The sequence below is a fragment of the Bufo bufo genome, chromosome 6 (assembly GCF_905171765.1).
Source record: "Bufo bufo chromosome 6, aBufBuf1.1, whole genome shotgun sequence".
NCBI classification, from domain to species: Eukaryota; Metazoa; Chordata; class Amphibia; order Anura; family Bufonidae; genus Bufo; species Bufo bufo.
Genome location: NC_053394.1, coordinates 222,077,176 through 222,091,524, shown reverse-complemented (window position 1 = coordinate 222,091,524; position 14,349 = coordinate 222,077,176). Strand labels below are relative to the sequence as shown.

General features: G+C 40.3%; 1 protein-coding gene across 5 annotated transcripts in view; it reads left to right on the top strand.

Moving 5' to 3' along the window:
• LOC121004861 (rap1 GTPase-GDP dissociation stimulator 1-like) overlaps nt 1–14,349 on the top strand; it is a 354,733-nt gene that overhangs the window by 146,916 nt on the left and 193,468 nt on the right. For all 5 annotated transcript variants that reach the window (XM_040437255.1, XM_040437258.1, XM_040437256.1 and 2 more), the window contains exon 2: nt 2,406–2,573. In XM_040437255.1, coding sequence (XP_040293189.1) covers nt 2,406–2,573 — 168 coding nt within the window. The remainder of the gene's footprint in view (nt 1–2,405; nt 2,574–14,349) is intronic.

Genomic DNA, 14,349 nt, shown 5'->3' with positions numbered 1-14,349 from the left:
GAGCACCACAGCACAGAGAAAATAAAAGATGGATTTGAGCCTCTTTACTCTCATAATCAATGAGGCACCCTAACAGATCAGTGGGTCATGTTTTTTGCTAGCAATCGACCATAACTTGCTTACATTGAAAAGTCCTATAAGCCTAATTATCTTTTTCTTAGTTCAGCTTCAAAGACTTGTTTTGTTTTAGGTTGTTTTCTTGTATTTTCTGCTGCTGCAGTCTTGACAGAAATACAATATTAGTCACAGAAATGTATTTATTTAGCTTATTTCCAAATTACTTTTTTAACCAGTTCTAGACCAGGCAATTTCTCCTATTTCTGTTTTTAAATAGTGCAGAGTGCACATGACAGTAGAGGATATATACTGTAGTTTATGGTGACCGGGTCATTTTTATTTAATTTTTTTTGCCTTTATTCTTTCATGTAAAGATTTTACGCATTAGTCACACGGTCAAACCTTTCAGGGACATTTTAACATTATATTTTTTGCTTACATCTCCTGCAATTGCAGCTGAGATATTAGCCACAGTTATGGGGGAATATAGCCTTAGTAACCTTACTACAGAGCTGATCTGGGTCTGCTAATACACAAAAGCTCCTGCAGTTACCCAGTGAACACACAATCACTGGAAAGTAAGCATCATGGAAGCTCCCATATTTCTATACATAATGATAATTGAGCATCATGTAGCCAGCATTGAGAAGGCAGGAATGATAATAAACTGTTTCTGCCTTCTATTTCAGCGGAGACACTTCAGCCGGACATAAAAGTTGTCCGGCGATTCCAGAAGTGGTTGAATAATGTTCTGCAGCAATTTCAAATTTACTTCCTACTTATAGATTTGCCATGGTCTTTGCATTAGAGGGTATCCTAAGCAGAGGACAAGTTTTGAGGAAAGATTCATATTTCTGTTTTTGAATCCATATGACCATGAGAAAAACATATATACAAAAATAACTGCATGTGCAGCGAGCCCCGGAGGAGCTTGTGCAGTGAATGGGAGTAGTAGTGGCCCTGATAAAGTATTGTCTCACGTTATAATTCCTCACGTCCTTGCTCTCTGGGATAGGTGCAGTAGAATTGTACCGTAGTTTGCAAGAATGAGGTCAGTGGAAGAATGTACAACTTCAGGTATATTCAATAACAGCAGATTCCACGTGGAATTCACTGGCACCAGTAAATTTGCACTATTGTTGTACTGGCCAAGTAGTATTTTGGGTGATGGGTGTCTTAGCCATAGTCCCTCAGCTCACACTCTGCTGTCTGATTCCTCTCAAGTATCTGTTTGAGGATGTCTTTAGTTATTCTTTTTGGAGAATTATTCACAGGAGGAGGAGCTCTTCAGTGTGCTTACTCTCCTCTTTCAGGCTGAACTAGAACTCCCCCTCATGGCAGGAGGCAGGACCAACCCACCCCTACTAAGAGTGGAGGAACAGGGTAGCCCTGTTCCTTGCCAAGCACTGCCATCCACTCCTTACTGGAAGTAATGGCCAAGCATTCGAAAAAAACAATACATAACTATGTACAATACAATACATAACTATACACATCAATTGCACCCCCAGGTCTGGGGTACGAGTTACATTTTGTATTCAAACAGCGAGACAGCTGTTGGTTAATGGCAGCACGGTAAAATTCCAAAAAGAGAAAAAACATGGCTGCATGGTACGTGGCTTATTAACCATCAATTTGAAAACTATGCCCATCAGTTAAGGGTGAAGATTTTGCCCACATGCAGATGCCTCTACGTGTGTGTCATAGCCCAATGGCATAGCTAGGGGGGATGCAGGCAATGTTACAACTAACAGTGTCAGGCGACAGGCAGTTTTTTTCAACTGAAAGTTGAAAACATTTAATTGCTTCGGCAGATACCTGGCATAGAAAGCAGCATTGTTGGACCTGTATTACAAATTTTCCAGCATATACTAATATGGCACATTTCTGGTGCATTATGTGCCATAAAAATAATCCACTGCATGATGCTTGGTAAGCGCTGTGGCTTAGAGGTACATGGGAAATAGTTAAGTTAAAAGGGATGTGGCCCATAATTTAACAGCATGCACCACAATTTTGGTGGAAACTAAGCCAACCAATTGGTAGTATTAACTGGTATCTGATGTACAGATACAAAGGAGCAGTAGCCACTTCAATGTTTCAGGAATTCCAACCACCTCTGATTGGCACTTACTGTGGTTATTCTCATCTCAGCCATGAAGGGCCGAGATAGGACAACTATTTTAATAGAGCTTTTAAAACATGCAAGAAATTTTTAAATGAGGCATTGCTTTCAAGCTGTGTGTAGACAAGTGGAAGTGCAGAAATAGTTTTGAATTAAGCTTTCTTTACCCAGAATGTAGGTATTTACTCACAGTTTGTTTAATATCTCAATCTTATCCTTTTAGTACCTGAGGAACTGATAAAGCCAACTATTCCTGAAGGGGCTTCTGTTTGCCATGCTGAGAGTCTGTGTCAGCATTTGGAGAGCCTCAAACTTTGTGGAGTGGATAGTGAGGATGAGAAGCAGATCCTGAAAAGTCTCAATGCAGTCCTTCTGGCACTTGATGAAGACAGTTAAGTATTATGCTAATATTTCCAAACACTTTTATCTCCTGCTGACTGAGATGTGTGAGTGATATGCAGTTCCTGCCAGTGCAGCATATATAGGTCATAGGCAATACAACTTGAATAAATTCAGCTTAAAAAAGAAGATTTTTGAGATGGAAGATTAGTTATTTTTATGCAAACACGAATGCAAGTGCTTTATATTCTATTATTTATTTATTTTTTACATTTTTCCTACTAACCATTACAATCCCAAGCAATACACTGATGTCAATAAGTGGAATATGTATATTAGTCAGCATGGCAAAAAGAAAGAATACATCAAGAAGAGGTCAATACATAAAGTCAAAATGTATGGAATTACTTCATTGCAACATATTTTAAAGTAATACAATCCTAGTTACCTATACAAAAAATTGTAAACAACAGAGGTATTGTCAATGCTAGATTGTCATAAGTTATCATAATATTTTAGTGTATTAATAATGATGTTTTTTCAAGCAGAGCGTTCTCATATGGCACCACCAAAAGGTCTAGCAGTTATTTTGCAGGTGATGGTAATAAGAGCTTGCAGTCTTGTTCTAAGACCCCTTTCACATGAGCGACTTCCACGCATTGGACTCGAAGCGTGTGTCAGTGAAAGCACCCATCCTGACCTGATGGGGTAGCATAGCATTACAATGATTTATGATGCTATGAAACCCTAGTTATGGAATGTATTGTATAACACTGACAGCATTATGTCAGTGTTATACAGGGTGGGCCATTTATATGGATACACCTTAATAAAATGGGAATGGTTGGTGATATTAATTTCCTGTTTGTGGCACATTAGTATATGTGAGGGGGGAAACATTTCAAGATCGGTGGTGACCATGGCAGCCATTTCGAAGTCGGCCATTTTGAATTCAACTTTTGTTTTTTCAATAGGAAGAGGGTCATGTGACACATCAAACTTATTGGGAATTTCACAAGAAAAACAATGGTGTGCTTGGTTTTAATGTAACTTTATTCTTTCATGAATTATTTACAAGTTTCTGACCACTTATAAAATGTGTTCAATGTGCTGCCCATTGTGTTGGATTGTCAATGCAACCCTCTTCTCCCACTCTTCACACACTGATAGCAACACCGCAGGAGAAATGCTAGCACAGGCTTCCAGTATCCGCAGTTTCAGGTGCTGCACATCTCGTATCTTCACAGAATAGACAATTGCCTTCAGATGACCCCAAAGATAAAAGTCTAAGGGGGTCAGATCGGGAGACCTTGGGGGCCATTCAACTGGTCTCCCAGGTCTCCCGATCTGACCCCCTTAGACTTTTATCTTTGGGGTCATCTGAAGGCAATTGTCTATGCTGTGAAGATACGAGATGTGCAGCACCTGAAACTACGGATACTGGAAGCCTGTGCTAGCATTTCTCCTGCGGTGTTGCTATCAGTGTGTGAAGAGTGGGAGAAGAGGGTTGCATTGACAATCCAACACAATGGGCAGCACATTGAACACAATTTATAAGTGGTCAGAAACGTGTCAATAACTCATGAAAGAATAAAGTTGCGTTAAAACCAAGCACACCATTGTTTTTCTTGTGAAATTCCAAATAAGTTTGATGTGTCACATGACCCTCTTCCTATTGAAAAAACAAAAGTTGGATTCAAAATGGCCAACTTCAAAATGGCCGCCATGGTCACCACTCATCTTGAAAAGTTTCCCCCTCACATATACTAATGTGCCACAAACAGGAAGTTAATATCAACAACCATTCCCATTTTATTAAGGTGTATCCATATAAATGGCCCACCCTGTACAATACATTCCAGAACTCTAAGGCCCCTTTCACACGGGTGAGAATTCCGCGTGGGTGCAATGAGTGAGGTGAACGTATTGCACCCGCACTGAATCCGGACCCATTCACTTCAATGGGGCTCTGTACATGAGTGGTGATTTTCACACCTCACTTGTGCGTTGCGTGAAAATCGCAGCAAGCTTTATATTGTGTGTTTTTCACCCAACGCAGGCCCCATAGAAGTGAATAGGGGTGCGTGAAAATCGCAAGCATCCGCAAGCAAGTGCGGATGTGGTGCGATTTTCACTCATGGTTGCTAGGAGACGATCGGAATGGGGACCCAATCTTTATTATTTTCCCTTATAACATGCTTATAAGGGAAACTAATAGCATTCTTAATACAGAATGCTAAGTAAATTAGGGATGGAGGGGTTAAAAAAAAAAATAATAATTAACCTCACCTCATCCACTTGTTTGCGCACCCCAGCTTGTCTTCTTTCTTCTTCTTTGAGGACCTGGGAGGAAAAGGACCTTTGGTGACGTCACTGTGCTCATCACATGGTCCATCACCATGGTGATGGATCATGTGACGGACCATGTGATGAGCGCAGTGATGTCACCAAAGGTCCTTTTTTCTCCCAGGTCCTCAAAGAAGAAGAAAGAAGACAAACCGGGCTGCGCGAACAAGTGGATGAGGTGAGGTTAATTTATTTTTATTTTTTAACCCCTCCATCCCTAATTTACTTAGCATTCTGTATTAAGAATGCTATTATTTTCCCTTATGTTATAAGGAAAAATAATAAAATCTACACAACACCTAACCCAAACCCGAACTTCTGTGAAGAAGTCCGGGTTCGGGTCTGGGTACCAAACATGCCGATTTTTCTCACGCTCGTGCAAAGCGCATTAAAACGCTTTGCACTCTCGCAGAAATATTGCGCATTTTGCCGCAACGCACCCGCATCTTGTCCGGCCCTCACACGCGACTCCCATGTGAAAGAGACCTAAGGGTTACATAGCATCATAAAGCATTATACTGCTATGCGACCCCGTCAGTGCTGGGAGGTCAGGATGGATGCTTTCACTGACACATACTGCAAATCTAATGCGTGGAACTCGCTCGTGTGAAAGGGGCCTAATGAACTTCATGCCCATTAGTTCAATATTTAGATGGAATAACTTTTTTAGAGCCAAAGCCAGGGACCTAAAAAAATACTTAGATGTTTCCTTTTATTTTACTCTCTCTGACACTGTAATAAATTTGCATTGAATTTATAGGCCAGAAAATATTGCTCTAGGTTTCTGGGGAAAAATATATGCAAATTAGCTTTTATTAATTGTATTACTGCTCGCATCAGACAGGCTTAGCTTTCTTTTACTTTTGAAAGGAAAGCTAATTTTAATATTTTCAGAGAAACCCAAAGGTTTGCAAATTCTCTCCCTCTATGAAAAAGCACTGATTTATTGAACAGTTTAACGCTCCCACCAGGGGGAAATCTCTCTCTCTATAAAAAAATATTTTTATAAAACTTTTAAAATTCACAGCATGTCAATTTAAGCAGTGGATTTACACCGTTGTGATTTTTACCTATTGCAATACAAAGGGTTAAGTCTGTTGCAAATCCGCATCAAAATCCCCCCAAAAAACTGCAGCGGTGGATGAATCCTTAGCGTATGTACCCCATAGCAAAAACCAGCAACATATCTGTAGTTGAGTGCATTGCAGTTCAGCTCCACTGAAGTGAATGGAGTAAGGCCCCTTGCAGACGAGCATGTCTGGATTAGGTCCGGATGCGTTGCGTCAGGGAAAATCGTGCGAGTAGGTATGCAATTGCAGTCAGTTTTGACTGCGATTGCGTTCCGATGTTCAGTTTTTATCGCGCGGGTGCAATGCGTCTTGCACGCATGTGATGAAAAACTGACTGTGGTACCCAGGCCCGAACCCGGGCTTCTTCACTGAAGTTTGGGTTTGGTTTAGGTGTTCTGTAGATTTTAATATTTTCCCTTAGTTTCATGCACTTTTGCGATAAAGCAATAAAAAGCACAACTTGACCACCCATCTAAGTAAACTGTAATCTACCTTTTATCACAAAGTAAAAAAATGGTTTCTCCTGATGTTTGTGAACAACTCTTTTGAATTGGAGAATCTATTACAGTTACTGATATTCAGGTAAATTTCAGTCATTACACAAGATGACTATGCAGAGGTAATTGCAGAATGTGATTTAACTATTAGTAGTTGGCTAATTTTACCTGTCGGTCCTCCAAAGGCAGTCGTTCGAAAGCTATCCATATTCTTAGGATTCATTTTGTTGGCATGGCAACAAGGCCATCTCAAGGAAAAGTGACAGATGGAATCTTAAATTGCCCCACATAATTTTTTTACTACGCAATTCAAAAGAGTGTATTTTAAGTAGGTTATCTCACAAAATTTTTCTTTTTGATGCTCAAAGTAAAATGTAGATAATTTGTTGGCAATTATAGTAGAGCAGGACAGTTTAAAACATTTTTCAGCAATAACTTAAAAAGAAAGTTTTCTATAATCTTTAAGGGGAAATACTGTATCCTATATATGTACTTTAATATGTTTTTGTATAGAATTAAAAAAAACATAAAAGATAGACATATAAACAATGTATGAAGAGCTTTTAATAGCTTACTACTTTGTTGCAGCAGTTTCGAACTTCTACATATAAGGACCATTTACAGAAGTTTATTTTATCAGCATTATGATATCTGTTCTGACATAATTTTTTAAGTTTGATATTAAGCCAAAATTAGTTCAAAAAGTGAGAGCCTCGATAGGGGCTAAATATTCCCCTTCTTTTGCAAACATTTATGTTGCTTGGCAGGAGGAACACTTGATTTATACTGGAATCCCTTTTGGCTGTTTTATGGATGATATTGTTATCAGCTGGGTGATGTTGCGGCCGTGCCACACTTCAAATATTTTAATACAAATAATTGTAATTTATTTTTTATTGACAGTTGGGAGAAAACATGTATTAAATTTTTGGATATAAAATTGACAGCAGATATATTTTCTAACTGTATTTACACTGAATCCTACTGTAACTGTGGGTATTGCCATCTTAACAGCCACATCATGTTATCCCCAAAATACTATCAAGGGCATCCCTGTAAGGCCTCCTGCACACGAACTTATGGCTTTTTCAGTGTTTTGCGGTCCGTTTTTCCCAGATCCATTGTTCCAATTTTTGTTTCCGTTGTGTTTCCGTTCCGTTTTTCCGTATGGCATATACAGTAATTACATAGAAAAAATTGGGCTGGGCATAACATTTACAATAGATGGTTCTGTATGTGTTCCGTTTTTTTTTGCTAACCCATTGACTTGAATGGAGCCATGGAACGTGATTTGCGGGCAATAATAGGACATGTTCTATCTTTCAACGGAACGGAAATACGGAAATGGAATGCATACGGAGTACATTCAGGTTTTTTTGCGGAAAAAATTTAAATGGATGGTTCCGTATATGGAACGCAAAAAACAGCCTGTAAACTGAAAAAAAAACTGTTGTGTGAAGGAGGCCTAAGGGAATTATGTTAAGCAAAAATTGTTCTTGTCCAATAAAATATCTTCAGGAGAAAAACCATGTGTCAGGATTCGCAGACTTAGATTCAGGAGGGGAGCCTGCAGGGTCACGCCGGACCTCCCTTTGTCAGCACTCCATCATCTGCTAGCATTCACAGGGTTAATAAATCAGTCTAGGTAACGCTTCTTTTAAGGTCATGGAATCATTAGAACACAAGAAGGCTCTTATTAAAGTGAAGTTTTAATATCAAAAAGGGACAGTGTGTACAAACAATGGGGTTAGCATAGAAAATATAACACAAAAAACACAGACATATACATACAGTGCACAATAACAGTTTGTAAAATAAAAGGGGTAAAAACAGAACTTAATACGTTATGCAACGGTTAAGTCCGGTTGCCTGGGGAAGCAAAAAAATCGGTCAGTCCATTAAGCTAGTGATCCCCAAAGAAATTACAGTTTGTTTTTTCCCCCTACATGTGATAAAAAGGGTCAGTATCATCCACCCCATCACCCCCCGCCCCCCCCCATCTGTGATGTCAGAGGAGGCCAGGGAGTATGGTAATGACCACTTTCTGGAAACCAAGTCTGCCTCAAAATCTTTGTATGGAACTATCTTTTTGAATATTCCCCTTAGCAATTTCATATAGAGATGAGTTTCATCTTATGGTAAAAGTTGAATTGCATTATGGATTACGTTACCACGGACCATAACGCAATCCTATGACGGAATGCATAACGAAATGCCTTTAGAAGCATTCCATTATTCATTCCATCATAATAGAAGTCTATGGCCTGCATAACAGATCTGTCCCGTTTCCGTTATGCAGGGGAGTTCTCTGCATAATCCATAACGCAATTCACCTTTTACCATAACATGAAATTCGCTCATCTCTATATGAAATTGCTAAGGTGAATATTCAAAAGATATTTCCATACAAAGATTTTGAGGCAGACTTGGTTTCCAGAAAGTGGTTGTAAAAACTGTCATAAAAAAGTCATTACCATACTCCCTGGCCTCCTCTGACATCAAAGATGGGGGGCGGGGGGTGATGGGGTGGATGATACTGACCCTTTTTATCACATGTAGGGAAAAAAAAAAACTATAATTTCTTTGGAGATCACTAGCTTAACCCCTTACAGATACAGGACGTACCGATACGGCATGTTTCCCGAGTCCTTAAGGACACATGACGTACCGGGACGTCATGGGTTTAAAATGCGATTGCGGCGCGGCGGGGGTTAATCGGAACAGGATGCCCGCTAAAATCATTCAGCGGGCATCCTGTCACAACGCCGGGGGGGGGGGGGGCATGTGACCCGATGAACCGGAAAAGGACTGTGATCGGTGGTGTGATTACACACCACCAATCACAGTCTGAGCATTTGGGAGAGACGGTGTTGGCCATGGTGCTGAATGCCGCTGTCCAGGGTGCTGATTGGTGCAGGGAGAGAGGCGGGAGATTCAAACTCCCGGCGCACCTCTCTCCCCTCCTCTTCCTGTTCAGCACCTGCACCGTCCAGCACCGTCCTCACCAGGCTCCTGCGATCCCCCCATCGGCACCCATCACCCTCCAGGTAGGTTAGGGTCAGTGAGGGAGAGGCACCGTTAGGCAGGGATATAAGGGAAAAGTTAGTTAGGAAAAAAAATTTTTTTTATCTAAATGTATTGTTTTTTAGCTTTGAGACACTAGACCCCCCCTGCCACAAGTCCTCAAGCTATATAATGCCATTCGCAAAACCCGGGCATGGTACAAAAAAGTTGTGGTCTACTTGGTACAGGTTGCCACACAGGGACATTCCTCCAATTCTATGAGGCAGTCCTCAAGGACCTGATTTTTTCAGACCGGGATAGAGCAGGCCGGAGTACCTCGGGAATTGGAGGCGCCCGGATCGTCCCTGGCCAACATTTTCCAGGTGTGGTCCCCCATACTGGAAATAAGGGACGAACCCAAAAAAGACGCAGAGTGTGTCACAAGAGGGGGATACGGAAGGACACCACCACTCAATGTGACACGTGCCCCAATCATCCGGGCCTCTGCGTTATCGATTGCTTCAGGGAGTATCACACTTCCATGGAGTACTAAATTTTTATAATCCCCAACAGTCCCCTAGAGAACATAAAAAACTATGGCTCTCAGACTTTGGAGACACGGAAAAAAAAAATTCCCCAAAAAATATTAGTTTTAGTGCAGGCATCCTCAAACTGCGGCCCTCCAGATGTTGTAAAACTATAACTCCCAGCATTCCCAGACAACCTACAGCCATCAGCAGGGCATGTGGGAATTGTAGTTTTACAACATCTTGAGGGCAGTAGTTTGAGGATGCCTGCTTAGTGTCTCCAAAGCCATACATATTGGGCATCGCCGCGTCCATAAAAATCTTCTCTATAAAAATACCATTTAACCCAACCCCCAGGATGAACAGCGTTAAAAAAAAAAAGTGTAAAAAAAAGCTATTTTTTGTCACCTAACATCACAAAGAGTGTAATAGCGAGCGATCAAAATGTCATATGCACCCCCAATTAGTGCCAATAAAACCGCCATCTCATCCCGCAAAAAATGAGCCCCTACATTAGATAGTCGCCCAACAAAAAAAAAAAATGTAGCTCCCAGGCTATGGAGATACTAAAATAATTTTTTTTGGTTCCTAAAACGATAATATAGTGTAAAATCTAAATAAATTTTAAAATGTAGACATATTAGGTATCGCCGCATCCGTAAGAATCTGCCCTATAAAAATAACATTTTACCAAACCCCTTGGATGAACAGCAATATAAAATAAAAACGGTGCCAAAACACAAATTTTTTGGCAAAATTTCCATTTGAATCCTTTTTTTCCGGTAATAAAGCAAGGGTTAACAGCCAAACAAAACTAAAAATGTATTGCCCTTATTCTGTAGTTTGCAGAAACACCCCATATGTGGTCGTAAATGGCTATATAGCCACACGGCAGGGCATAGAACGAAGGGAATGCCATATGGTTTCTGGAAGACAGATTTTGATGGACTGGTTTATTTACACCATGTCCCATTAGAAGCCCCCCCTGATGTAGCCTAGACTAGAAACTTTAAAAAGTGACCCCATCTAAGACACTACACCCCTCAAGGTATTCAAAAGTTACTTTACAAACTTTGTTAACCCTTTAGGTGTTCCACAAAACTAAATAGCGAATGTAGAAACAATTTTAGAATTTAAATTTTTTGTTACCTTGCCTCAAAAAAGTGTAATATAGAGAAACCAAAAATCATATTTACCCTAAAATAGTCCCAAAACAACAACCACCTTATCCCGTAGTTTCCTAGATGGGGTCACTTTTATGGAGTTTCTACTCTAGGGGTGCATCACGGGGCTTGAAATGGTACATGGTGTAAATAAACCAGTCCAGCAAAATCTGCCTTCCAAAAACCATATGGCGTTCCCCTTCTTCTATGTCCTGCCGTTTAGCCAAATAATAGTTTACGACCACATATGGGGTGTTTCTGCAAACTACAGAATCAGGGCAACCCGTATTGAGTTTTGTTTGGCTGTTAACCCATTTTTTCCAATAATAAAATAAGGGTTAAAATGAAAAATTTTCAAAAAAATAGAAATTCCAAAATTGTTTCTCCATCTGCCATTAACTCTTGTGGAACACCTAAAGGGTTAACAAAGTTTGTAAACCCAGTTTTGAATACCTTGAGGGGTGTACTTTCTTAGATGGAGTCACTTTTTTGGAATTTCTATTCTAGGGGTGCAACGGGGGGCTTGAAATGGGACATGGTATAAACAAAACCAGTCCTGCAAAATCTGCCTTCCAAAACCCATATGGCGTTCCCCTCTTTCTATGTCCTCCCATTTGGCCAAACAGTAGTTTAGGACCACATATGGGGTGTTTTTGCAAACTAAAGAATCAGGGCAACCCATATTGAGTTTTGTTTGGCAGTTAACCCTTACTTTATTACTGTGAAAAAATGGGTTAAAATGGAAAATTTTCCAAAATATTTAAATTTCAAAATTGTTTCTCCATCTGCCATTAACTCTTGTGGAACACCTAAAGGGTTAACAAATTTTGTAAACCCAGTTTTGAATACATTGAGGGGTGTACTTTCTTAGATGGAGTCACTTTTTTGGAATTTCTATTCTAGGGGTGCAACGGGGGGCTTGAAATGGGACATGGTATAAACAAAACCAGTCCTGCAAAATCTGCCTTGCAAAAACCATATGGCGTTCCCCTCCTTCTATGTCCTCCTGTTTGGCCAAACAGTAGTTTACATATGGGGTGTTTCTGCAAACTACAGAATCAGGGCAACCCATATTGAGTTTTGTTTGGCAGTTAACCCTTGCTTTGTTCCTGGAAAAAATTGATTATATTAGAAAATTTAAAAAAAAATCTAAATTCTTACATTTTATGTCCATTTGCCATGAAGTCTTGTGGAAGACCTAAAGGGTTAACAAAGTTTGTAAAATCAGTTTTGAATACCTTGAGGGGTGTAGTTTCTAAAATAGCGTCATTTTTGGATGGTTTCTATTACGTAAGCTTCACAAAGTGACTTCAGACCTGAACTGGTCCATAAAAAGTGGGATTTGGAAAATTTCTGAAAATTTTCAAAATTTGCTTCTAAACTTCTAAGCTATGTAACATCCCCAAAAAATAAAATATCATTCCCAAAATGATACAAACATGAAGTAGACATATGGGGAATGTAAAGTCATCACAATTTGCTAATTTTTACAAATTTTTGTCCTGCACACGAGCGTACTAAACATGGTGGAGGTAATGGCAGGATAGATGAAGTTATCTAATTGCTCCCTGTTACTGAGCTGAGATCGATCTGGTTTTAATACCATGGAAGCATATGCATGCCCTGAGTTCTCAGGAGGAAGCATGTGGCTTAAATATGGATTTGTCCACTTATTTTTGGTCTGTATCACGCTGGTATTTGACATCTTCACACTTTATGGTAGGGCTCTGGTTTTCTGTGTTGTTCCATCTTACTGGTTTTTATTAACGCTGGTATCCGACATCTTCACACTTTGTGATAGGGGTCTGGTTTCTTACAGATTTTTATTGCTGCAATCTCTGGCCTGGACGGACCTAGAAGAGGTGATGACCCCCTACAGGAATGTAAAGGGAGGGGTTGCCTACTCCTAACAATAATTTTAATATCTGGATCCCTCTATCACCACACTATTTATGAGGTAGCAGGGGGTATAAGAGTTGGACGCTTCAGAGAGCTAAAAAACATTGTGTCTAAAGTGGATAAGGAGGAATTTCTTTTACACACTCAGAACCAAAAAAACTTGAAAATGTTAATGTCCCCACTTTTGTAACTATATATTTATATATATATATACACACTTACCTAAAGAATTATTAGAAAACACCATACTAATACGGTGTTGGACCCCCTTTTGCCTTCAGAACTGCCTTAATTCTACGTGGCATTGATTCCACAAGGTGCTGATAGCATTCTTTAGAAATGTTGGCCCATATTGATAGGATAGCATCTTGCAGTTGATGGAGATTTGAGGGATGCACATCCAGGGCACGAAGCTCCCGTTCCACCACATCCCGCATAGATGCTCTATTGTGTGGAGATATAGTGACTGTGGGGGCCATTTTAGTACAGTGAACTCATTGTCATGTTCAAGAAACCAAATTTGAAATTATTCGAGCTTTGTGACATGGTGCATTATCCTGCTGGAAGTAGCCATCAGAGGATGGGTACATGGTGGTCATGAAGGGATGGACATGGTCAGAAACAATGCTCAGGTAGCACGTGGCATTTAAACGATGCCCAATTGGCACTAAGGGGCCTAAATTGTGCCCAGAAAACATCCCCCCCAACATTACACCACCACCACCAGCCTGCACAGTGGTAATAAGGCATGATGGATACATGTTCTCATTCTGTTTACGCCAAATTTGGACTCTTCCATTTGAATGTCTCAACAGAAATCGAGACTCATCAAACCAGGCAACATTTTTCCAGTCTTCAACAGTCCAATTTTGGTGAGTTCGTGCCACTCCTATTTGTAGTGGAGATGAGTGGTACCCGGTGGGGTCTTCTGCTGTTGTAGCCCATCCGCCTCAAGGTTGTGCGTGTTGTGGCTTCACAAATGCTTTGCTGCATACCTCGGTTGTAATGAGTGGTTATTTCAGTCAATGTTGCTCTTCTATCAGCTTGAATCAGTCGGCCCATTCTCCTCTGACCTCTAGCATCCGCAAGGCATTTTTGCCCACAGGACTGCCGCATACTGGATGTTTTTCCCTTTTTCACACCATTCTTTGTAAACCCTAGAAATGGTTGTGCGTGAAAATCCCAGTAACCGAGCAGATTGTGAAATACTCAGACCGGCCCGTCTGGCACAAACAACCATGCCACACTCAAAATTGCTTAAATCACCTTTCTTTCCCATTCTGACATTCAGTTTGGAGTTCAGGAGATTGTCTTGACCAGGAC